Source organism: Mirounga leonina, unplaced genomic scaffold, assembly GCF_011800145.1.
Source record: "Mirounga leonina isolate KUSES-001 unplaced genomic scaffold, KU_Mleo_1.0 Mir_173, whole genome shotgun sequence".
In the NCBI taxonomy this organism is placed as follows: domain Eukaryota; kingdom Metazoa; phylum Chordata; class Mammalia; order Carnivora; family Phocidae; genus Mirounga; species Mirounga leonina.
Genome location: NW_023270447.1, coordinates 49360769 through 49387309, shown reverse-complemented (window position 1 = coordinate 49387309; position 26541 = coordinate 49360769). Strand labels below are relative to the sequence as shown.

General features: G+C 48.0%; 1 protein-coding gene across 1 annotated transcript in view; it reads right to left on the bottom strand.

The window, feature by feature from the left end:
• Positions 1-26541, bottom strand: part of PLPP3 (phospholipid phosphatase 3) — an 83393-nt gene that overhangs the window by 13652 nt on the left and 43200 nt on the right. Inside the window, exons 3-5 of the mRNA XM_035018464.1 lie at positions 13243-13523; positions 12755-12812; positions 1607-1783 (exon numbers count right to left, since the gene is read on the bottom strand). Coding sequence (XP_034874355.1) covers positions 1607-1783; positions 12755-12812; positions 13243-13523 — 516 coding nt within the window. The remainder of the gene's footprint in view (positions 1-1606; positions 1784-12754; positions 12813-13242; positions 13524-26541) is intronic.

Sequence of the window (26541 nt, the reverse complement as noted above, 5' to 3'; positions counted from 1 at the left end):
AAGGAAGGAAGGAAGGAAGGAAGGAAGGAAGGAAGGAAGGAAGGAAGAAATGAATAAAGCCATCGAAACAGGCAGTGCCTTGGCAAGCCGCTCAGACGCGATTTTCTCCGTGGCACCCGCTCTGATGGCCCCGGCCCCCCGCCCCCTCCCTTGCCTCCGCAGCCCGCACCCGACCCCGTCTGCAGCCGACGTGCACTGCGTTCCAAGTGTTGTGCTGGCCGGCCGTGCGAGCAACCAGACTGGGATGTCCTCGGGAGCAAGGGCCCTGCCTTACTCATCCCTCTGCCTTCAAGAGAATGTCCCTTGCAGTGTTCAAGGAAGGCAGCCACCCACTGATTCTCGATTTTTGTTGATTAAAACACACATTTACTTACTCTGAGCTAGATTCCCTGAGAGGCGCTGGTGAGACAGGGAGAGCAACACATATGTCACCTATGGTCCCTGTCCCTGGGGAACTTTACAGTCAGTCTCAAGGGAGACACACATCTGCAACGTCAGCACAGGGTGACAAATGCCATTAGAAGGAGTGCAAGAAGCTATCGTCGGGAGACACGGGGCCGCAGTTAGGCTTAGAAGGGAGGAAAGGCCGAGGGCGTGTCTAGATCTCTGGATTGTTCACGAGTCCTACAGTCGGTGGGACGAGGATTATACAAACAACACAACCCGTGTGTGTGGTGCCTAAACATCCAGCCGTTACTGTGCTCTGGGATTCCCACGGGCCTGGCGTGAGCGCCCTTGAGTGGGGCCCAGGAAGGCACAGGATCAGAGCAGGTGCTCCTCACGGTTACTGAATAAGCCCCTCAGAACCTTTCATAGGCAAGTAAAACAGAGATTCTTTAGGAGATGGAGGCTCAGGGAGGTGAGATGCCTTACGCCGCACTCACTGAGAGTCAGGGATGAAGTGTGAGAAAAGGGTAACCCGGTCACCTGGGGCAAATGAGAACCTGGCATCCCAAGGCCATTCTCTAGGCTCTTCTCTTGATGAACAAGGCCCTTCGGGCTAGCCAGGAGATGGCTTAGCCTTGACCTAACCCCCTCTTTTCTAGCCAACACCAGGTTTAGAGTCTGACCAAGTCACCCTAAAGGTCACAGTGGGAAGGGTAGAAGTTTCCCAAGAAGCTAAGTTCTAGTGAATTTAAGTGTCCGCCATATCAGCATGTGAGCACCAGATGAGTCAGGGACGAGACTCTGCTAGTCACTTGACATGTGACCTGGGGCAAGTTTCTTCCCCTCTCAAACCCTAAATGTCCTCATCAGTAAAGTGAGCAAGGTGGACATCTAAGATCTCTTCCAGCTGCAATGTTTTATGAGCCGTGATTAGACAGAAGACAACTTTTCTGCTGAAGGAAAACTCACAGGCTGGAAGGAAACAGAAATAGACAGAAGATGACTTTTCTGCTGAAGGAAAACTCACAGGCTGGAAGGAAACAGAAAGTACTGTCCTTTTACTGAAGGGGTCCTAGGGTGGGGTGACTTTTGGTACACTGGGCAGAGAAAAAGATCGAGAGCTCGCTAGCTTTGGTTGCTGAGCTGGAAACATGCAACAAGCAAGCCGTCTGGGGCGTCCGGGGCTTTGCTTACGGACTGAGAAAAAGCTGTTACTCACTATGCAGCAGGCCACCAGGGCTCCTTGAGCAAATCCTGCCAGCACATCGCTGGGATGGTGCTTGTGGTCGGACACGCGCGACAGTCCCGTGTAGAAGGCCATCATGATCAGGGTGAACTGCAGGAGGGGCCGGAGCAGGCGGGCCCCTCGCCAAGTGAAGCGGGCCTGCAGGTACAGCTGGAGAGAGGAGAGAAAAGGAACAGAAACTAAGTGCATTAGAACACCAGGTCCACCCACACTCCATTTCCACTAAATGGAACCATCTGGACCGTCGGTGGCATGGTGCACAAAGAGCATTCAACCTGGATATGACCTCAGCTCAGTTACTTACACCTGGAGCCTTAGTCCCCATACTAAAATAAATAAATAAATAAATAAATAAATAAGGAAAATGAGAAGAGCTGAGGAATGCCTTAGAGCGCACTGCCTGGCACATTCGAGACACTTCATAAACGTGCGTTCCCTTTTATCTTCTTCATGATTGAAACAAATGAAAGCGTAGTAACCAGGGGAGTAAAGGTTTCTTTTCTGCAATCCATGACAACTCATGCACTGCATTTGTGTGCTTCCCTGGAGATCAGGGCAGCACCATCCCTACACTACGTGCTGCTTAGGACCTTCTTAGAAATAAAATGCAGGATCGATAGGAGAGGTTCTCGTGATAGTCACAAGGGGATGTTTCTGCTTCAACAGAAAGCACCTCTACCAAACAACAAGTTTCTAAGTCACCACTCCCAACTATGGATTTTTGTGCTCGAATATAAGGAAACACATAAACCAACCAGACAATGCTGGAGAGCTTTCACATACAGGCTGACAGACACTGGGCTGGGTGGAGTAGAAGAGTAACCTGAAGAAAAATGGAAGAAAAAAAAAAAAACACCTCTGGCCGAAGCAAAGAAGTTGAAATGACGTCAACTGAGCATTGTCCCTCAGAGTTATCTTGCTGCAGTTTCCGTTCTAACCTCTGGGCACAACCTACTTCCCAGGTTCCTGTGGGAACTTGGGAAAGGAGGGGGAAAAGGCAACTGGACAAGGGGAACTTCCGATGACCAATCAAAGGCAGGCACTGGGGGTGACCAGGAGAAAGGGGAAGAGAGCGGAGGGGAGGAGCTGATGGCTCGAAGATAGACCTGGGACAGAGGCAGAGGCAGGCCTCAGCCCTTCCTGAGACAAAGGGACACCTTCCTCTGGGGGACAGGAAGGAGCAAGCCAGTGACTGGTCCTGAGGCAAAAGACAAGTGGAAGTTTCTGGAGCCACCCTTGCTAGTGGGGGAAGACAGCCTAGCACTGACTCCTCAAACTCCCTGGAAGACGATTTCCAAACCCAGGCCTACACAACAGCAGACAACTTTATAATCATTATGAAAGTCTATGAATGCATTCTCGGGCAATCTAAGAATAACAAATGAAAAATAATAATAAAGAATGCACTGATGCTGGCTGCTAAACAGCGATAAAGGTCAGCAGTTTCTCCTATGTAAAACAACCAGTTAAAAATCTGTAAGAAGAGGTAAAACCCTCACAGCAGCCAACGTGATTCTATAAACAGTAATTAGCTTACCAAGAACTACATAGGACCCTGTATGAAGTAAGGGACATAAAGGACAAGTTGAATAGACAGCTAGAATTTTTATTTATAAACACTCAACTTAAAAGCTCTTAAAGTTGATACGTAAATCCCATCAGATTCCTAGGGACATCCTAAAAAGATCTGGAGGAAAAGACTTGAAAGAAATTATGCTAAAAATAATCTAAAAGGCCAAAACTGTACAACTAGCCAGAAAACCAACCAACAAACAAATAAGCCAGGCACTCCAACAGATGCTAAGGACACAGAAATGGGAAGCTGTAATTCCTGCCCTACAGAGTGTTCGTTCATTGGGGGAATCCATGAAAACAAGCAAGGGCACTTACTGGTTTCCTAGGAATTACGAAGAAAATTGGGGAGCCAAGGTCAGTTACAGGGGAACGGGCACTTGACTTGAGTCCTAAAGATGAATCTGCATTTGCTAGGAGTTGAGGGGACAGCGGTGAGGGGTGTGTATTCCAGGCAGAGCAATGGCCTAGAAAGAAGCCAGAGTTCTGGAGAACCTCACAGCTTTCAGTACAGCTCTTCAGGGTGTGGGTGGGGGTACTGATAACCACAGGGCTACAGAGGCAAAGTGGGGCTCAGGAAGGGTGTGAATATCAAACTAAGGAACCTGGTTTTTACTTAGTAGGTCAGTCTTTCTCAAACCATACTCCGTGGAGTACTAACGATCTTTTAACCAAAGATGGTAAATGCTCTATAGGAAATCCTTAATTTTACTACTGACAATACTTACTGACGTTTACAGAGTATCTATTGAATCACAATTGGGAAATGTTACTGTAAGCAAATGCTGAAAAATTAAATGATTTTAAGCAAGGCCCTCAGTACCATAAAAAATAACCTGGAGGTCAAAGGCTACCCCTCGTTTGCGCAGAAATGAGCCAGCAGTGGATTCTGCAATCGTGAATCAAAAGATCCTTTCCTTCCAGGAGTGGGGATGGGATGACACTGGGGTAGCTCCCACTTAACACAAGTCTCGGGGCAAAAGCAACAGTCTGTTTGCATTGTGCCTCCCGTGATCTGGCCTTCCTCCAGCATTTTGGCAGTAGACAAGGGCCAGGTCAGGGACAGAAAGAACACCGGGGGCTCATCAGAAAAATCTCACCGAGCCTTAGGTTTTCTCACAAATAAAATAATCTGCAGATCCTCAGAAAAGGCTTGTTTAAAATCCTCCAACTCGGGGCGCCTGGGTGGCTCAGTCATTAAGCGTCTGCCTTCAGCTCAGGTCATGATCCCAGGGTCCTGGGATCGAGCCCCGCATCGGGCTCCCTGCTCGGCCAGGAGCCTGCTTCTCCCTCTCCCACTCCCCCTGCTTGTGTTCCCTCTCTAGCTGTCTCTCTCTCTCTCTGTCAAATAAATAAAATAAAATCTTTAAAAAAAAAAAAAAATCCTCCAACTCCTCCCTGCCCCTCCGTGCAGAGTTTAGGTCATGGGCCTTGGAAATCAGGGTGGGGCAGAGGAAGGGTGGGTTTCCCAACCGGACATGGCACACATCTCCCCTTCCACTGACTCAGATACTAAAGGCTGGAGCTTAAGTAAAGAAAAAATAAATAAATAAATACAGGAGAGGAACTTGAGGAGAGAGGAAGAGACTAGTAACCAGGAGAGCTTCAGGAAGGGAGTGCTTATGAATGAGAACAGAGCAGGGGCCACGGACAAAGAATGCCCTGCAGAAGCAGTCAGATGTGGAATGGCCAGCAGCACGCTGAAGCTTGCTCCTCGCTATCCATCCGTAACCAACACATTGATCCAGGTCAAGGTCTCAGGACTGACCTTGACGTCTGCAGCTGGGGCTTCAGGGGGAAGCAGAGAAGCAAGAGTAGCGTGAACTTGAGGGGTGAAGCAGCCCTGACTCTATCACTTCCTAAGTGGATGGTCCCTCAACTTCTCATCTGGGAAACAGGTACAAGAGTATCTCTTTCTCCCGGTTGCCAGGATCAAATGAGACACACAGGACCGGGCACTCAAGGTGCTCTTCAGAAATCTGCATCACCCTTTGCCTTGGTGAATGAGATTTCCTCATTGACTGTGGTTGATTTCACCAAAACAAGATGATTACTAAAGCAAAAGATTGCACAATGACCTTCCACATCGTGCCTACTTCATATCTGAGAAGCTGGTCGCAATAGGCTTTGAGGTTGACCAAAGGATCTGGTAAGTCCTTCCGTGCCCCACCAATCCTACTGCTAAATGGATTGGCTTTTGCTGGTTCATAGCCCAGTTCTTGGGAGGCTCTCCGTACCAGAGGCTTGGGCCTCACCGTGACCAGAGAGAACTTTCTGGAGCACCCTGCTCCCTTGGAAACCTGCACCTGGGGACAGGACAAGGGGCAGGAGACTGCATTCATTCCCACTGCACAGGAGGAAGTCACACTCCGGACCACAACGATACTGTGGTCCTTGTCCTGGACCAAATAATAAGGAGACTTGTATGGAATTGGAATTTCTGCAGGGCCTCAGGAAAAGTCCTAGGCATCCTGCAAAAGAGTGGTTAGGAAAGAGCTAAGCAGAGCTGGACAAAACCAGAAAGGCTGAATCGCCTTGACCTCTCACAGAGGTCAACAGCCCTGAGGTCCTGATTTACCTGTCTTTACTTCCCCATCTGCCTGAAGGTCTCTGGGCTGGCAGAATCCACTTCTAAGCGTCAGTGTAACATTGCAGAAAAGGGTCTGATTTGCAATCAGAGCAAAACCAAATTTGAATCTTTGCTCTGCTCTATGCCATCTGTAGAATGTCACTCTGCTTCTCTGAAGTTCTGCTTTCTCTTATGTAATGAGATTCGTTCATTTCAAAAGTAAACACAGGGGCGCCTGAGTGGCTCAGTCATTGGGCGTCTGCCTTTGGCTCAGGTCATGATCTCAGGGTCCTGGGATCGAGCCCCACATCGAGCTCCCTGCTCCGCAGGAAGGCTGCTTCTCCCTCTCCCACTCCCTCTGCTTGTGTTCCCTCTTTCACTGTGTCTCCCTGTCAAATAAATAAATAAAATCTTAAAAAAATAATAATAATAAAAAATAAACACCTGTCGCGAGCATCTATTCTGCTCAAAATTGTGAAAGACACACTTATAAAGTTAACTCCCTCCCTGAAAAAAAAGAATATCAAAATTAAAAATGAAATCTCGTTCTTATACTAAGATGTTTCTTCCAATTGCTAAAATAAAACGGCTGACTATAGACAGGAATGAAAGTTGCGTGTCCCCCCGCGAGCCCCGATCCCCAAAAGGATGTTATGTGAAAGTCCCCAGCACACCGAATGCACTCCATAAATGGAGTTCTCTCCTCCTTCCGGGTCCTAGCTTCAAAACTGGGGTCCTGTGGAATTCCAACAAAACCTCTTTGGAGAGGTCTGGCTGAACTCAGGCCGGCTCCTCTGGTCTGAACCGGCAGAGTCAGATGTGGGGTGAGTCACACCGGGTTCTTGCTAAGTCATTTGTGTTTCATTACATGATTTGCATACTGGCGAAACAGGTCCCTACTGTCCTCTTACTGCATTTCCATTGCTCCTGGGACTGCTCTGCTCAGAGTGAAAAGGAGGCTTTTGTCCTTCCTTATGTCCCTGCCTGCTCTCTCCCTGGAAGTCTGTCCAGATCACTGACACCCACAGGGAGAAACTTTCTCCCTTTTCTCATCTCCACCATGGCTCGCGCTTGGCTCTGGTTCATGTGCCTGGTGATTCGTCTATGTGGGGCAGAACTGTGATTTCTCTCTAGTAAGTTATTCAACTGCTTTCAGGACAAAAGAATTTTTAGCACTTTTCTCCTCCTTCAGGAGGGAATCGGCTCTTGTTTTCTGTCATGATCAGGGGGAGAAAAAGAAACTCCCCCTCAACAAACCAGTTTGCTGAGCACTGTTCCAGACACTGTTCTAGGCGCTTTACATGACCTTACCTGCAATTACCACAACCATCCTGTTGGGTAGACACCACTGTGCCCATTTTAGAGATGAAAAGGTCAAGGCCAAAAGGCCATGTCACTTGCTCAAGGTGAGAGAGAGCCATGTTTTACACTGAGTAAGATGTGTCTTTTTCTAAGTCCGAGCTCTAATCACAGAACCTGGCTTCCTTTAGAGGGAATTAGTGCTCTGCACACGAAGTTTTGGTCTTACTGGTATTCTGTCTGAGGAGAAAAGCAATGTGAGGGGACTACGGGGCTGTCGTGGACTAAAGGACAGCCTATAGGGAATGTCTGGATGCACGTGCTCCTGGAATTCATCTGCCACATACTTTTATAAGGCCCACGTCTAAAATGCAAGTGTGTAGCTTTTCTAAGAGTGAGAGCGTTAGAATCTCTGCCCTGATTATAAGCTAAGGAGAACCTGTGAACTGTGCAGTCAGTACCCCTCAGAGTGGAGTTAGCAGCCCTCCCCCCGGGGCCCTGTGCCTTAGTCCACCTGAGTCGGAGACCTCATCCACCTGTTCTGAGACTATGTACTTTTCAGGCTTTCCACGACAAATAGGAGGTTGTTTGGTGTCCCCAGGTGCTCACACAAGGGCTGGCTCAGAAACTGCCGGATGGACAGACAGATGGGTGGACGGATGATGGATGGATATAGGCGAGGGGAAAGACAAGGGAAAACATCTACATCTGATATGGTGGTTTATTCCCCATAGAGACCAATCTTGTCCCAGGGGGTTTCACCAGACACTCCCAGGATCTGTGGGCGAGTCTCGTGGGCATACCAACCCCACCGCTCCAGGATTCTAAACATGCTGAACAAAACCTCAATGACTAACAACCACAGGCCAGGGAACATGGCTGTCAGAGGACAGCCACATCCCTGTTTCCTTAGTATCCGACAAACCCTTTGACACATAAACGGTTCCCACGGGCACCCCAGTAAAGAGTCAATACGTCAACAGGACGACAAAGAGGCGGCAAAGGCCTTCCCTACACCACCCAGGTCCTTTCCCATCGATCAATTCAGGGATGAGGGGATGAACGCAATTCTGACTAGAATGGGAAGGAGCACGGCTTGGGGATGTAGAAGGCCTGCGATTGAGTCATTCATTCATTCATTCACTCATCAAATATTCACTGCATACTTAACTAAGTGTCAGACCCTGTTTGGGGCGGTGGGATACAGTGGTGAATCAAGAGACAAAAGCATCCCCCTCGTGAAGCTTACAATTTATCTGGTAGAGAAATGAATGTAGACATCAGACGGTGAGAAACTGGGTGGGGGGCAGGAATAAGGCTGCAAAGGGAGTTAGGGAGTATCGCAGGAGGGGCCGGGGAAGGCTTCTCTGACAAAGCACCCTGAAGAAGGCAAGGGGGCAAGGTGCTCGTTCGGGTAGGGAGGCATGGTGGCAAAGGAAAGGCCTGGTGGCTGTTGCCTGATCTGAGCTGCAGGAGGAGGGGCTGGGGCAGCTGGTCCTGAAAGTCCTCTCAGCTCTCACTGCACCCTCCATCCCTTGCTTCCTACCGGCCACCACAGCTGGACTAAACTGAAAACCTGCAGCTTGCAAATCACCGCCCTCCTTTTCACCTGCACACAGGCAGTTCTTCCGATCCGCCCATCTTCACCCTACTGGCAGCCTTCCCCAGCTTCCGCCACCCTCCACTCCAGGCTGGCTTAGGTGTCACGACTCTTAAGTTTCCATAAGGACCTACACCTGCGCCCCCCGCCCCCGGCACAGTGTACCAAACTGCTGTCATCGTCTACTTGCTCCCCTAGACTGAGCACCCCAAGGCCTGTGCCCATGACTTCCCAATGTCTACATCCCCACCCCTGGCGTGCTGCTTGGGCTATCACAGGCTCCCATTAAATACGTGCTGATATTCCGAGTTTTGAACCCACGTTGAGCTCCTTGAGGGCCAGGCCCAGGTCTGATTCACATTAGTAGCCCTGCGAGGTAGCAGAGCGCCTGGCACAACAGACACCAGGTAGGCCCACAGATCGGGGCCTGCTCGGGTGTTGGCATTTTACCCAGAAAGCCAGTCATCCTCCATCCCTGACCGTGGAGGGCCAAGGCCGGTCCAGATGTGGTTCTCTGGGGCTTAGGCCAGGACTCAGGGTTAGAAAAGCATCATGCATGCTTTATCTGCTGTGGATTTTTCTTATTAGAATCTGTATTAATCGCTAACATGCCTTAGCCTCATCTGTAAGCTTCTATGCCCGGAGAGAATTCGGTGTTTGGGGCATGGTTTTTCCAAGCTAACCATTTTACAAATCAAAACCTAACGTGGAGTGTCCTTCAGAGACACGGGAGGCCTCAGATGGCAGATGTTGCCGACAGGCCTGGAGTAGAGGGGGCTGGTGCTTCCTGCCCCCCCACCCTGGAACGCCAACATATTGAGGGCATAAGTTTGTCGCTGACGGCTGCCCATCTTTTCTTGTACCGCTTGGGGTAGTTCAAACTTCTCTCAAATAGAACCGCAGAGATTGAGACATAAGTAGGTACCATCTAACTCCACTCTTTCATTTGACAGATGAAGAAAGTGGGGTCTAGAGATGAAAAGTAGCAACGATCCTGCAAAAGAGACATGACTGTCTCCACTTTACAGAGGAGTACACTGAGGCGGGAAAGCTAAGTAAGCAACCCCAGGTTCCAGAGCTAGTCATGAGGTGGCGGAATCATCCAGGTCTGCCAGACCCTGGGGACAAATGCCATCAATGCTACACCCAACTGGTTCAAAGGTGATTTTCCTCAAGGCCCCCAGGGAAGCGGCACTGGGGGAGGCCAGGGTCTCCTCTGCCCACCTCCACTTCCTGAAGCTCCACAGAGAAGCACTGGGGGATGGGCCGGGGGCTGCTCTGAGTGCAGCATTTCCCACGGACCCTGACAAGCAGCAATGGTGCTCTAAAAAAGCTTTGCACATTGGACACTCAGAGGGTTGAGATCTCTGCGTAGCATCAGTAGAAGCAAGCCTGCCGAAGAGCACTGTCCTCCTTGGAATTTAGCCTCAGGGGTTGTTTCAGGGCAAGATAACCTGAGAGCTAAAAATGGAGCCCTATGTTTATATGTTGTATAATGGGTATCCTTGAGTTGTGCATGATGAAATGCATGCATTTGCAAGGCTTCTCTAGTGTATGGTGTGTGCACGGCTGTGTGTGCGTGTGCAGTAAGATGCTAGGGCCATGGAGGACTAAGGAGGCTCTTCTCTTCCTCCCACCCTCTTCCCCTGCCTCCTTCCCTTCCTTCTTTCCAGAAACATACAGGCACTATAATTTTTTCCTCCCTCAAAGATGCGAACAGACGTTCGGTCCGAATATACCCCTCATTCCTCACCCCTGCAGAGGAGGTCTCTGGCTGTAATCACCGCTGGTAGGAAGTGGTCATGGGGGTGGGGGCAAGGGGGCAGGTCCTCCATTAAAGCAGATCTGAAGAAAGGCGGGTTGCCATTAGGGGAAATGGAAATTAGAGTTGGGAACTTATATTCTGTTTTTTTTTTTTTTTTTTTTTTTTAAGATTTTATTTATTTGACACACAGAGGGAGAGGGAGAGTGAGCATGAGCAGGGGGAGCAACAAGCAGAGGGAGAAGCAGGCTCCCCGCTGAGCAGGGAGCCCGATGCAGGGGCTCAATCCCAGGACTCTAGCTTGACCAACTGAGCCACCCAGGCACCCTGGGAACTTATATTCTTTAAGTTTATCCTGGTGGGGTTGTTTTTGTGTTTTGAAGAGCAGTACCACAAAAAGAACAGACAGTGATCCTGGTGTCATCAAGACGAGCCTTCAAATCCATTTTCTCCTTTTTATAGGAGATGGAACCTTTATTACCAAAATTCTTAAGATTCGGGTTGGTTGGCTGGTTTCCAGCTGAAAACGAGGTAATCAAGATGCATCTCATCGAGTTACTGAGAGAACCGAATGCTGTGGTGTGAGCTTGCCCCAGTGCCTGGTACACAGAAGGCACCAGAAACAGGTCAGCACCTTTATCTTTTCGGCGGCTGTAGAGCATATACAGTGCAGAGTTGGTTTCAAAATTACCCAGTATTTTTCTCTTGGAAGAAAATGAAGGAATGGGAGAAAAATGAACACAGACCCACTCCTCCAAGCACCTTTGCAAAACACTGAAATTACATTTGTAAAATTGCTTCCAGACCCGGGTAAAGTATAAAAAAATGAAATAGGAAACTAAGTATCTTCATTAAATTAGCTTTCTAAAAGCAAAGCAAAAGCAAAACAACAACAAATGAAGAAGGGAGGGGCACGCGGTTCGTGAATAAATAAAATCCCCGCTTGAGGCTTGTCGGGGCCCACCTTTGGGTTCTGGATCCCAGGTAATGGGAAGCCCGGAGGCCTCCGGGCTTGGAAAACATTGCAAGGGAAAACAAAACAAAACAAAACCCTTCTGCTGGGTTTTCCAAATCCTAATTATGTTTTTTAAGTAAGTCAAAATCAAAACATTCTCTCTGCAAACAGCTTATGATCCCCTGAGCTACGTCTGACCTCTCAGCGCCTTCTTGCTCTTCATCAAAGGGGCCGAAAGCAGGAAGTGCCTTGGCACAGGGACCTCATTCAAGGGGAGAGGAAAGGCAGGGGACCGTATGTAACTCACAAAGAGAAACAGACCAGCCGCCCTCTGTGCTGCAGCTGGAGAGGTGGATCTGCACTGTCCCAGCGCCTCTGGGAAGTCAGAGCAGACGTGGCCATGGGAGGGGTGACACAGGGGTTCAGATTATGGCCCCACCACTAGCTGAGGAACCCCACCCCCACCCCCATCACACTGCTTAGGCTCCCGGGGCCTTGGTCTCTGGATCCCAGCAGCCTCACCATGTTATTATGAGATCACGTGTGCTCACGGAGGCAGAATTATTCTGTCACACTTGAAATCACTCTAAGTCATCAGATAATGATAATTTTTTTTTTTTAAGATTTTATTTATTTATTTGAGAGAGAGAGAATGAGAGACAGACAGCATGAGAGGGAGGAGGGTCAGAGGGAGAAGCAGACTCCCCGCCGAGCAGGGAGCCCGATGCGGGACTCGATCCCGGGACTCCAGGATCATGACCTGAGCCGAAGGCAGTCGCTTAACCAACTGAGCCACCCAGGCGCCCAGATAATGATAATTTTTAAAGCCTTTCCCTCATTAGGGGATGGAGGAGGGCTGGCATGGCCCACAAGGAATCTGATGACAGGGCTTGGATGTGAGCAATAGTGCTAGTGTCTGTGTAAATTCTGACAGTTCACGTGAACTCTCCGAGCCTTACTCAGCAATCCTCTCCCACAAAAGAGACAATATTCCTTATAACCTAGGGTGCCTGGAAGGGTCAACTGAGTTAAAGGGATGTTCAGAAAACAGGGCTTGTTACCATAAAGCGTGATATGAGTGTCTTCGTCACCTTTTAACTTCAAAATGGGTGCACAATCCTTATCAAACAGCCACAATAAATATTAATTTTATCTGAAAGATGGGAAACACCTAGAAAATAAAACAACTTCTCACTGATGCTGTGGCAGAGCTCAAAACAGAACCTCATTTCTCTAGCTAACTTCTCTTTCAAGGATTTCACAATGAAGTCTATCCCTAACCATCCCAAGGGCTCTCTGCACAGAAGAGATTTAAGCTGGGGCTGGATGCTGCACTCCACTGGAATCAGAAGGAAGGTACTTACCACCAGATACAGCATAGTATACATGGAGAAGGAGGCGTGGCCAGAGAAGAAGGACTTCCTGCAAGAGCAAGAGAGGGCCATGAAAGGGCCATATTCACACGCCTGACACATGTTTGCCTGTCTGTCTTCCCTCCCTAGACTGTGACCTTGAGAGGAGCACCATCCTGTGTGGTTTTGCATCCTTTGTCGTGCTTTGGACACAGTCTAGAACCTAGCAGGCACCCATGGATGCGTGAGTAAGCAAAAGAATGGATGAATGGACGGATGGATGGATGGATAGACGGGTGGACTTACCAGTGTTCTACCATAACTACTTATTTATCTATGTATCTAAATCATTTGACCCTGAGTTCCTTAAGAATGGGGACTATGCCTTATTCACCCCTTGAAACCAAAGCCCAGCGCTGAGCTTGGCACCTCATGCAGTGTTCCCTGAACTGCCTGTATCCGGAGCATGCACACTGTGACCATGGTAGGCGGTGACTCACCTGGCCTCCTGGACTTTGCTGTCGTCACCTCTGCATTTGTAGTTTTCGATGTAGCCCTCGGAGCAGTTGATCTGGCTGAAATCGGGGTTGCAGACATTCAGGAAGTGAGGACGCAGGCGCCCTATGGAGACTTTGGCAATGTCTGTGAAGGACTGGCTGATGGCACAGCCGAAGAGGAAGCAGCCCACCTGCTTATAGAGGGCGGCCACATAGGGGTTCTGAATCGTCGACCGGGACTTCTCCTTCAGGTAGTAGATGCGGTAGAACTCCCCAGTGATGATCTGAAAGGAAACCAACAGGGGAATTAGGCAGAATCGAGGCCTGTCATCAAAGTGGAGGTGGTAAAGGCTATTCAGTGACATAAGAGAATGTTCAGCATATAATGGCAGGCTATAATCTAGAAAATCTCAATTTGCAGCATGCCTGGGTGGCTCAGTCGGGTAAGCATCTGCCTTCTTCGGCTCAGGTCATGATTCTGGAGTCGCAGGACTGAGCCCCAAATTGGCTCCCTGCTCAGCGGGGAGCCTGCTTCTCCCTTTCCCTCTGCCCCTCCCCCTCCTCGTGTACACGCTCACTCTGTCTCTCAAATAAATAAATAAAATCTTAAAAAAAAAAAAGGAAAATCTCAATTTTCTATTTCAGAAATATATGGACAGAAATATGCATGGAACGAAATATAGGAGTGCTAACACAGTCATTTTTCCCTTTTTGAAAAAGTCCCACATGGCCATATGGTACCTTTGTAACAACAAAAATATACAATCAAAAATATTTATACATAAACATATATAATATTATATATATATATATATGTGTGTGTGTGTGTGTGTGTTGGGGCTCCTGGGTGGCTCAGTTGGTTGTGGCTCGGGTCATGATCTCAGGGTCCTGGGATTGAGTCCTGCGTCAGGCTCCCTGCTCAGGAGCCTGCTTCTCCCTCTCCCACTCTCCCTGCTTATACTCTCTCTCTCTGTCAAATAAATAAATAAAATCTTTAAACTATATATATATATATATATATACATATATATATATATATACATATATATATATATATATATGTATGTTATATATAACAGTTATATGTATTATTTTTAACAAGGAAAGAGACAAATAAAGACCCAGATATAGAAAAAAAGATTAGATGAACAATCAAGGACATGGTTAAGGCTTGGTGGCCAGAAAGTCAGAGGATCTGAGCCAATCTCAGGATACTGGGCTTCAGAGTCAGGGATTGCCAGCCTTGTGTCAACACTGAGCCATGGTAGGGGTTTCTGTAGGAAGGTGAATGCCCAAGACCATGTCTTGGGTTTGAGTCCCGGCTCTGCCACCAGCCTGGTGTCGCTTAGCCATGACAACCTCTCCAAGCTTCAGTTTCCCTCTCCATGAAAGGAGGCTGCACACGCCCTTGCCAAGTCGTTGGTTTAAATCTAGTAACATGGATGAGAAATGACCTGGGTCACAGACAGTGATTCTTTCGTTTTCCTTCTGAGAAGAATGCTGTGATGAGAACACTGGCCTACAAACCAAGGAACTTGTAACACCATGCCCTTCGGTGTTTGCAAATTTCCAAGCCTGCAGCCATTGTCTCCCACCTCCTCAATCCTAGAGGACAGCCAGTGAGTCTTGGCTTTCATACCCTTCCTCCATCCCAACATGTTTACTCCTAACACTTAGGGGAGGCTTCTCAAGCCTGGGAAAAGAAAAGTCACCAGTTACTGATTACCCACTGCATACTGGGGATCGCTCCCATAGGCTTTATTTCATGAAATCCTGACAACAGCCATGAGACCGGTGTGGCTGAAGCTCAGACAGGGAAGCAGCCCAACCCAAACTGCCCGGTTTTACGGTAAGACCGGGGGTCCAGCTTGTTCTCCGTAAGGCCACTGCCTGTGATGCCTACACAGCAGAGGACTCTGGTCACGCCCAACCACACAGCCTGCTGCTCTTGTCTTAACTCCATCGCACAGCCCCGGCCACTTCCTGATGGCAACCACAGTCCAGGGACAACAGCAGTCAACTCATCATGCACCACAGAGCTCCTTTTACAGTTTCTCACAGGGCAGGGTGATGAGCCACACTTGCTCTTTCAGGGAGCACAGATCATGTTCCCAACCGCAAGGGAAGTAATAGACGGACATATCCGGGCACTCCCTTTCAAAGTCTCCCGTTACTGTTTTACAGCTGGGGAAGGGGTCGAGGCATGGGGTCTGGTCCAAGTTCTCAAGGGCTCCCAAGTGCAGCGGGGGGATGGCCAGGTGGAAGGGAGATGCCAGCTGGGCCCAGGGGGCCAGCAGGTGTGGGAGTGAGAACAGCCACCAGCACTGCTAACGTTTGTGCAGCAATTCTGTGCTTATAAATGCCTGATTATTTCTAAGTGCCACACTCTGGCTCCCAGATTGCAGTGAGTGTGATCCTACGTTACAGAGAGATGGTCAAAGGCCAGTCCAGCGCAGTCCTGGCTTAGCCATTCTCTGGGAGAGCACCTGATCTCACAGATGTGCTCAGGCATTACTGGTTGAATGAATGAATGAATGAATGAATGAATGAAAGCAGGACCGTAGTCTTCATAGTTGTTTTATTACAAAACTGGAAATATCCTCTAAATACTACCAAAAGTCCTTTGATAACATGTTGCAGAGATTAAAACCTGAGAAGCATAGCACGTCAGAAATGAAAGGGTCCATTATACATGGAAGAAACTGAGGTCCAAATTAACTCGCAAGGAAAGATTGGACCCAGGTGTTCCAGCTCCCCACCCAGCATTCTTTCCTACCATTGCTGGCCTAATTCCCCTTTGAACCTGTTTATACTTTTACCCTGTGTAACCTTGCAGGCTAACAGGTTCCAGATGTTCACTACCACCATTATGCTCTTTCTTCTTTATTTATAAATCATGCTCACATGACTTTGGAGGCAGGGAGATGGCCACTCAATAGAAGGCAGTGGCCAGAGTTCAAGTCCCTACTCACTGAGTGAATCTGAGATAAGCCAGTGTCTCCATTTGCAAAATGAGGGTGCTTGACTCTGTAATTTATCACTTCACAATTGCAATGACATTCATTTTCAACTCTCCTGTGCCAAGTCCACCACTGGCCTCCCCACCAAGAAGGTAATAAGGAACAGCAGAGGACGGTACTTCCTCAGAGACGATGCCACGGCTATGGGACAGAACCAAGGCCCCACGCACGTCCCTGACCTTGGATGGTTCTTGAGTCCCTTGACGTGTCCCAGCCACAAATTAAGAAACTCTAAACTGACTTGGCTTGAGCCTGACTTCCTATTTGATGCTGAAAAAGAACACATGGCATTTCACTGCCAACCAGCATCTCGTATGTGAATTTACTGATTAATCTCAGGCGAGTCACCTCTCTGCTTCAGCCACTTCAGGGAGGAAGGTTTGGATTACAACTCAAGGACACCTTTCGGGTGCCTGGGTGGCTCAGATGGTTAAGCGTCTGCCTTCGGCTCAGGTCATGATCCCAGGGTCCTGGGATCGAGTCCCGCATCGGGCTCCCCGCTCAGCGGGGAGCCTGCCTCTCTCTCTCTGTCTCTTATGAATAAATAAATAAAATCTTTTTTAAAAAAGGACACCTTTCAGCTCTAACATCCCTTCATTCTAAAACTTTGGTTCAGTGTCACAGGCCTGCACCCGGCAAACCACCAGTTAAAATGCTTCCTGCTCTCACGGGAGGAGAAAGAGGTAAAGAAGGCATTTCATGGCATCTCAAATTCCTAATAGCAAAGCTGTTAACAGCAGTAACCTTGTACATTTCTTTTGTACTTTACAGTTTCATGTGATCCGTGACTCTGTGAAGAACTCATACCCATTGTACAGCTGGATGGTAAGGCACTGAGGGACAGGCACTTAGCTGAAGGAATTGAGGCTTCTAAGTGACAGAGCTGAAGTAGAGCCCAGATAGTTCAAAGACACACAACAGACTATATCGACAGAATTTTTTGTTACAGATCTTCCTCGACTTACGGTGGGGTTACATCCTGATAAATGCATCCTAAGCGGAAAGTATCCTGAGTCAAAGATGCACTGAATACGCCTAACCTCCTGAACATCACAGCTTCGCCTAGCCTGCCTTAAACATGCTCAGAACACTGACATTAGCCTACAGTTGGGCACAATCAACACCATAAAGCCTGTTTTATAATTAAGTGTACAATAGCGCATGTAATTTATTGGATACTGCACTGAAGGTGAAAAAGAGAATGGTTGCATGGGTACAGAAAGGCTGTTTACCCTCACGATCGCAAGGCTTGACTGGGAGGTGAGGCTCACTGCTGTTGCCCAGCATCACGAGAAAGCACGGTACCATGGATCCTTAGCCCATGGAAAGAAAATCAAAATGGAAAATCTAAGTATGGCTTCTACTGAATGCATATTGCTTGCACACCATCGTAAAGTCAAAAAATCGTAACTCAAACCACCATAAATCGGGGATCAGCTGTATTTCTATCGTTATTAAAAACGATTTCCACTGCAGAACAGCAATTGCGTATTTTCAAGGACAGGGCCAGGCTGAAGCCATTTAGCAGACACATGACTCCAGGACCACATGGCTTCTAGGGCAGCCCTGACAGATCTCGCAGTTAATGAGCAACAAATTATGTATTTTCTCTATCCCCTTGTACAGAAGGGTCGGGGAGTCGACAACACAGCCATAAATCATCATTATGAACCAGCCGGACTTGGCTTCTTGTAATCCTAACCCTTAAAAGACCATTGAATGAGATTCAGGCTGCGAGAGGGGGCCCAAATACCTCACCTCTGCAGAAGAGGCAAAGGTTTAAATTGTTCTCTGACACGTTACACACCTAACGCCGGAGTTCCAGATTTACTGCTTTCGGACCTTATTCATTACTCACAATGTTTTTATTCCTGGGTAATAAAATCAGCTCTTCCCTCCCCCTACAAAGGCTCAGGCCCCCCCCGGGGCCCCCCCCCCCCCCCCCCCCCCCCCAGCCCTCATTTCTGCTACAGTCAGCAAGGTTGTGATATGTAAATTTCACTACCCAGAAGAATGCCTTCGATGTTGATCCCTTTCTGAAACAGCGAGCAAGTGAGCAACAGATTCTGGGGCGAATGGCAAGCTGCCAGGCAGCAGAGGAGAATTCTCCCCGACCTGCCTTTTAAAGCACTTGGCACAGAAATCTGGAAACTAATAAAGTGGGAAAGCATTGCAATTAAGCTCCGAGGGGACAGAAAGGGATCGTTCCTTGCCTGAGAACGGTTAACGGTTTGTCCCCATCTCCAAGAGAGCCCTTCTCTGCCTATCCTTTCTGGTGTCAAAGAGCTCCACTGCCCACATGTTCACAAATATCAAAGTGTTCTGGGGAGGAAATTTGGAGATCATTGACTTTTTGGGAAGGAGAGAGCACGGGGTGGTCAAAGAGGCACTGATTTTGGAAATAGAAAAACCTCAGTCTGAATCCCATCTCTTACCTTAGGCAAGTGGCTTCACCTCTCTGGGCTTAGGTCTCCTCATCAATAAAAATAAAATGAATACCATCCACCTGGTGGGATTGCCAAGGGATGCAAGGAGGGGATATGCCAAATGCCTGGCCCCCAGCAGAAGACCCCTCCAAAAGTTAATTTTTTTCTCTTTCCCTTAGAGAAGAGGAAACAAAAAATGAACACACACACTTGTAGAATTTATCTTTTCTAAGATCCTTCCAAAAGTTCCTTGGAAAAGAACATTCCAAATTGAACAGTTTGGAAGTACCGCCTCTCTAGAGTAGGACCAGAAAATATGTGTATGGATACATTGGTTTTGACCATTGTATCTACAGGATGTCTTTCTTAGGGAACAAAGCAGAAGAGAAGTCTAAACCCCAGGCAGCAAGAGAAGGCCTACGGTACTGTTTATGTCATTTGTCACATTCCCCTCTATAAATGATCCCAAGAAAAGTTAAGACTTTTGCACAGCGTCCCAACAATCCCTCTTCGAGAGATTGCTGAGCTCGAAAGACAAACTTCCCTATTTTCTGATCTGCTTGAATAATAATATTTGCGTAGCACTTTACAACTTACAAAGCATTTTCACATCCATTGCATTATCTGCTTCTCACAACACCCTAGGAATTACTAAATTATTGTCACCACTTTATAAGTGAGTATGGGGAAGGCCAGAGAGGCCGGTGAATCAGCCTTGATCAGAAATTCGGTGATGACAGGGCTGTTACTGCAGTGTGGACCCCACTCCAGTCCTTGTGCCTTGTCCCACGGCATGAAGCCGGCTCTCTCTGCCAAGTCCTGGCAGGCAGCAGGATCTGTGTTTCCAGGGAGACAGATGCTCCTAGAGCACCTGGTAAGGTCACATACTCGTCATGCACTTGCATACCTCAGTCCCTGCTAGCCACAGAGCACCAAGCTGTTCTTTTACATCTCAGTTATGCATATTAATGAACTTCTTTCCATCCAGAACAGACTCATTCACTCAACAAACCCTGGATGATGGACAACAAAGAAGGGAGAATCATTTTTCTCAGTCCCAAGCGAAAGGAAAAATATATTTGGGTCCTGCTTCTAAGGATGGAGCCAGGAGTGTAACTGTATTTTCTCTGAAGCTGGATGCTCCATCTAGTACAACAAGATGCAGTATCTTTAGTGACCAGAAAGAATTGATGAGAAATTTAATCTTCGTTTCTTCTCCCACTTGGTTGTCTTCAGCCTCTAGGCAGGGGATCAGTGCCCTGCAGACGGGGGCACACGGGGAAAGGCGAGGAGGACAGAGCTCTGTGCAAGGCCACCAGTGGAGTTTCTGGGCCCTGTGGGTCAGTGAAAACTCCAATATCTAGAATATAGACAGCAAAGAGGCCAGAGAGAGGCCACAGAAGCTAGTTAGGACTGAAATCAGTGGTGGTTGCCCAAAGCTCATACGCTTTATGAAGAAGGCAGCCTGGAGCATGAAGCATCATTTTCCTAAAGGTCGGGGACTCAGAACCACGGGTCTCCTAGATGACAGCCCTGCCTGCCCTTGCAAGGGGGTCCTGAATGGGTTTTCTGTAGCACTGCCTGCTGCCCATCTCTTACTGTTTTGACCCCAATTCCCTAAACTTTCTGAGGATCGCACCACGGTGCTTTTCTTCCTATTTCTCAAACACCTTTCTCCTTCCAGTGGCTCCGCCCTTCAGGGTTCTATCAGATAAATGTGGGTCCTCCTGGGGCTGAAGCCATGCCTTTCTGCTGTGATCTCTGCTGCTTCAACAGTTTGAATTATTACCTCTGGGAAGATGACCACCCAAAGGACATCTCTCTCTCTCTCTCTCTCGTTTCAGCTCACCCCTTATTCCAATCAGTCCTCTTCCAATCTTCTGCCACATCTCCCAACTAGCTATCACCGATAACATCAGCATGCCAACCTATATGATCACACTCATTCCAACTTCCATCCCAAACCTCACTGCTCTTCCCTTCATCTCTGTTCAAGTCACCACCATACAGGTGGTGCAAAGACATGACCCTGCAGACCTCACCTCCTTATCCCACTGTCATCCAATTCTGGTCATCCTACTTCTGCAAGCTGTCTCCCATCCATCTCTTCCTCTCTCTTCCCCTTGCATTGTCTCTACCATGGTCCAGGCCTCATCCTCACCTTGGCTGCAAAACTGACGAAGCTAGCTTCAAACACTTTCATCAGTCTCTAGCTCATTAATTCGTGTAGAAACTCCTTGACATTCAAGGCATTTCACAATCTCACTGTGCTCTTTTTCTACCTTATCTCTATCTACTCCCTGATGCTCTATTTCTCGGGCCAAACAGGTTTGTTTTACATTTCCTGAAAACACTCCACTGTCTGAGCTTCTCATCCCTGAAGCAATCCCTTCTGCCTGGAAGGCCAGGCTCTCTGATGAAAGTCCCACCTGCCCTTCAAAATAGAGCTCCAGTGTCAACTCGCAGATGGGGTTAGAGTTCTGGCTCTTCTAACTCAGGGGTCTTGGACGACTGAGTGCTCTAACTCTCAGTTCCCTTATGTGTAAAATGGGGACGATGCCAGTACAAAGAGCTCCAGGGCCACTGTGATAATTAAGTGGGACTAGGGCTCCATGGACGATGATAATGGCAATGATGATGGAGTCTTCAGCGATGAAAATGAGTGATCCTCCTCTGAATTCCCATAGCAGCACTTTCCTCAGCCCTCACACCATCTACTGCCTTTGGCCTCTTTTGTCCTTGAAGCTCTCAGCTCTGGGGCCCACCACCAGCAGAGAGTGCTCTGGCTCCCCTCATGTTCTCTGACCAGCTCCTCAGTCTCCCCGAGAGTAACAGTGCAGTCGGTCTTCTCCTTGCCCGGCTTCCCCTTTGGACCATCGGCTCCTGGGGGTAGTATCTGCGTCTCGTACACCAGCTGCAGGCAGAGGTGTCTCCCACAATGCCTGCTTGTTCTAAGGGAGGTCTCACCAAGCATCCACCTACAGCAGGCTACTGCCTCCTGCAAAAACCACTTCATACAGAACACTACTGCACACTGTCGGTCTTAGGATCTTATGCAGTCAGCTGCCCAGTGGTCTACATGTGTTGCCTTCCTCCATATATTGAGCTCTCCAAGCAAGCCCAGAAGCTACGCGTTTTTATGGCTCATGGAATAAAGAGCACTCTGCATAGCACCTAGCACAGAGTAGGCGTTCCATAAATGTCAGTTCAAGCACTGGGCTTTGAAGCCAGAGAGACTTGGGTTTTAATTCCTGCTCCCTCATTCACTAAACAGAGAGGAACCATGCATAGCAGCCTCTCCCTCGTAAACCTCATCCCCTGCCCTATTTGTAAAAGAGGGTAATTAATACCTACCTCATCTAACTGTTGAAGAGCATTTAAGATAAGGCATTAGTCCCCCCACCATTGGATAGCTTGTAAATGGTATCAGATTCTCCACCCCATTCCCTAACATATACCCACTGACTCACAGAAGGGATTTCTCAGCCTTCAGAGCATTATCACTTAAAATGGATAAATTAAAAACCACTTTCATACTGGATACATTTTCCAAGTAGTCATTAACCCCTAAGAGCTACAGAGAACGAAGGAAGAACTGCTGCAACTCTCACTTCTGCCAGGGGCTGGATGTGTGGTGTGTGTGTGTGTGTGTGTGTGTGTGCGCGCGTGTGTATGTGTGTACAAACTAAATTCTAATCCCAATGCCTGTGTCTGTTAAATGGCAAATAGATGCCCCATCCCACCAGTCCCTCAGGGATAAGAAGGTCTCAGAAGAACTCTGTAGCCATCTGATCAGGGAACGAACCAGTTGAAGGATTCATGTGGCCACTCTCCGTGGGTGGTCCTGGTAACTGCACAGATGTAGTGGATTGTAAACTGGGGGACCGGGTCTCCTACCAAGGCACCGCTGGGCCAGCCCAACTTCACTGTTTTCAGAGTTGAAAACTTGCCCTAACCTTTAATGAGAAGGCAATCTTGGGGAACCTTGTTTTCTTGGCAGTGGTCTCTCAGATAAAGGGGGCTGGGGGGTGGGGAGGAAGTAATGAAGTCCAGATGTGGGCACACTGAAGCCCGATCCTGAGTAAACAAGTTTTGGAGGTATTAAGCTCTTCTTGTCTCTCCAGCGAGAAATCTGCGTGTCCTACAGAGCCTGTTCCCATGTGCATCATGGCCGTATTTAAGATTTTAGGGAAGCAGATGGGATACTTTTCCCTTCTGCATAGGTCCTCTGACAGCTCCTGGCCTAATGCTTTTGATTTTCTGCCCAAAATATATGGCTTGTGATTTCTACAAACACATACTGAGCACCACAGTCTGTGCCCTGCACGAGCAGTTCAAAACCAGACCAGGCCGGTCCCTGTACCTGCTGCAGCTCACAGGGTAACCGAAAAATAAACAAGTAAACACACAGGACAGTTCCACACAGTAACTGCAAAGTCAGAGGCCAGCCCAGGGAATCTCTGGGACCTTTGGAAGGTGGGGGAGGAGGCAATCAAGGAAATGTTTCTTGGAGAGAGAGAAAGATGTCTGCCTGGAGCTTATTTAGTACCTACATGGGCAAGAGGGAAAGCCTGGTCTTGGCCTTCTAGGAACCTGTTATCTAGCTGGGGAGACAAGACCCGGACACAGATCATATTAGTAGGACAGAAGTATGGAAGGTGCTATTTGTCTGTCTGAGATGCAACTAGGGCAGAGGTGTACCACTGGGTCCCCAGCACCTGCTACCTTGGGGGTGCCTGAGAAGTAGCTGTGGAGGGTAGGCAGGCAGGCTTTACAAAGCAGCAGTTGGTGCCATTATTTAGGGAAAAGATAAAAAAAGAAAAGAAAGAAAAAGGTGCCTTTGAATCAGAGGACCCCTGGTCTGGCCCTGCCACTAATTAGTTATGGGAAAATCACTTAATATCCTTGATCCCCAGTTGCCTTAGCTGTAACAATCCACCTCCCAGGACCACCACCAGGTGCAAATCAGGGAATGTGCACATAATGTGCACTTGGTTAACTGTAGGACACTACGGAAATGAAAAGGATGATTCTCGCTGATGACACACATAATGTCACTTGATTTGACCTCCAGAAAAACCCTACGGAGTTGGTGAACTACTGTTACCAATTTACAGAAAAGGAAGGTATAGTTCTTTTCCAAAGGGGTCTGATAATGAATAAGCACAAAAGTTAGGACGCGAACCTAAACCAGATGATGCCAAAGTCTGAGCTTCTTCTCCAGTGAGGAATATTACAGAAGTCACATTCAACAGGATCTTTGAGGAAAAGTAGAATTTATATGGCCAGAGGGAGAAGGGGATGCACCCATGACTCATCCATGCTTCAACTCCTAGATATTAAGAATCTATACAAACCACTTTCAGGTTCTGACCAAGGCACGCACTGAGCCCGTGTTTATTTGAAATGAATCCTGAGCATTTTTTCCATATTAAAATCTTCGCCCGTAATACTCTTCACAGTGTAGAGCAAGGCAAACTGAGAGGAGGCTAGGTAGGGGGTGATACTTCACTGGTTTTGCTCCTAATCTCACGGCCGCTGGAGTCATTAAACCTTTACAAGGCAGGGACAAGAACCACCGCTTTGTGGATTTGGAAAGAATTCCTATTATGCTATAATTCCAGAATCTGAGATACGTCTGAAAAAGAAGTCAAAACGACTAGATTTTTCCATATCTCCTGCCATAAAAAGGTGTCTGCTTTCTCTATAACTGCTGATGATCTGCATGCCCACATCACACTCTAAACTGCACAGGCCCCCCACTCCTTTGTTGTGGGCACACTCAAACTGGAGCAAGGGCATCCAAAGCAGTCAAGGCTTCTCTTGTTGTTTTAAACAAACTCGAGGTCAGCAGGAGAAGGCCCCGGGCAGCAAGTTGCAGGATGATTAGATTTCCAGCCCTGGGTCCCCCTCCACCCTCCCCAACTGTCATTCACGCCCCCTGATCAGAAGCAGATCCTGGATGGAGCCAGCCAGGCTCTATGACCAGTCATAATGGGAAAGGGGGAAATGTGTTGTTGTTGTTGAATTTAGGCCGTATATAGCTTTTCCAGAATTGAGTATACTAAAGTGAATTACTCATTTTTCCTCTGAGGTCTCTGCTTCAGCTTGTTTCCATGAGGACTCTAGTACCTAATGGCAGGTTAAGTTGGTAAGCAGACCTCATGATGAGCCCACATCTCACACGTGCGTCCAGCTGAAGCGCAGGGGTAGCTGGACCCGGAGGTAAAGTCCTCCTGCAAAGAGCACTGGAGGGCAAGTCCAGAGAGCTGTGTTTTAGTGAATTAACTACAAGGGAAGAGCGGGAGACAGGATGGGTCCCAAGGCTGGAGCTCCTTCCCTGATTCTATGTTTATTAGACATGAGATCTTGGCAAAGTCACTTCACCACTTTTTGACTGTTTACTCATCTACAAAGAAAACAGTTAACATTTATTGCGTATACTATAGGTGCCAGGCACTGAGTTACTTTACATACATCATCTCCCTTTAATAGATGAGGCTACTGAAGCTCACCAGGGTTAAGTAGCTTGCTACACATTCCACAGCAGGAGCTCAGATACGCAAGTACGTTCAACCCCTACGCTAAACGGAGGGAGACCTTTAAGATTACCTAGCTGTTGGGGCTTCTGCAAGGCTGAAATGCTTAAACATGGTTCACAGGTTTCTACGGCACATAACAGCCCCTAACAAAGGCCCATCCTACATCCAAGGCCGTGGCACGTGACTTCCTGTTTCAAGGAAACCTGAGAGGTCAAGGAGCACTTTAATTAAAACACCAACATGACATGAGGAGAAAAGCAAGCCAAACTAAACTCCTCGAAGCAGATCTTTCTCAGAAATGCTAGCATTTCAAGAGGAAGAAGGGGCTGGTCTTGGCCAACAGCAGGGAAAGAGCTGCTGAGCAGGAGTTTTGCTTGAAGAAGGAAGCATCGGAGAGAGGGGCAGCCCTTAGCGAAGCTTCTTTAGCACCCTGCGTTTGAGTCTCAAAGCCGACCCCAGGAGTGAATGCAAACACAGATGAGGAAAATGAGGGCTGCAGAGAGCGGCGGTTCGCCAGGTTCACGTGCCTCTGAGGAGCGCCGCTGTCCACGGCACCGGGCCTGGGAGCTGTCCCACCAGGCAAGCCCATGCTAACTGCATGCAGAGAGAGCAAAGGGCACGTGACACCCCGTCCCCATGCTATTCTTATCTTAACCACTCCTGGGTTATAGTCGGCTTCCTAGAAGCACTCAATTAACTGATCCTCCAAGTGTCAAAAACACCTGTTCAAACCTTAGTACAAGATATTGCACAATTATTTGCCTTCCGTGACAAACTTCTTTTCCACGAAAAGCCATTCTTCCTACAGAACTCACCCCCACACTGTCAATTTGGAGCAAATAGTAAAATTAGATTTTATATCTCTCAGTTTCTGAACACAAAGATCCTCAGTCCACCTTTAAGAAACTACTAGAGTTGCCAAATGGACTGTTTTTATTTTAAAGGTCGGAAAGAATTCTACTAGTCCCCATCCCCCTTCCCAATTTCAAACTGTTGATTGTGTGCCTGGTTTACGATGTTATTAAAAAACAAAGAGGGGTCTCAAAGTTTACAACCAACCCCCAGAGTGGGGAAGTCAAAAGAAAAACTTCATGAAGTGCGGTTCAGTACCATCAGCAGCTTGCATTTGATCCAGAATAGGCAAGAGTAGCCAACTGCCTATCTCTTGAGCAGTTAATTTGGATAGGACAGCCACTCTCAGTTTGAAATCAAGTCTGTAAAATGGAAAGAGGGCTATCAAATAAGCTAGGGATAGGCTTGAGCCCCAATTTTTATTTGCTGTAGACTTTGAGCGTATCATTTAACCCCTTTTGA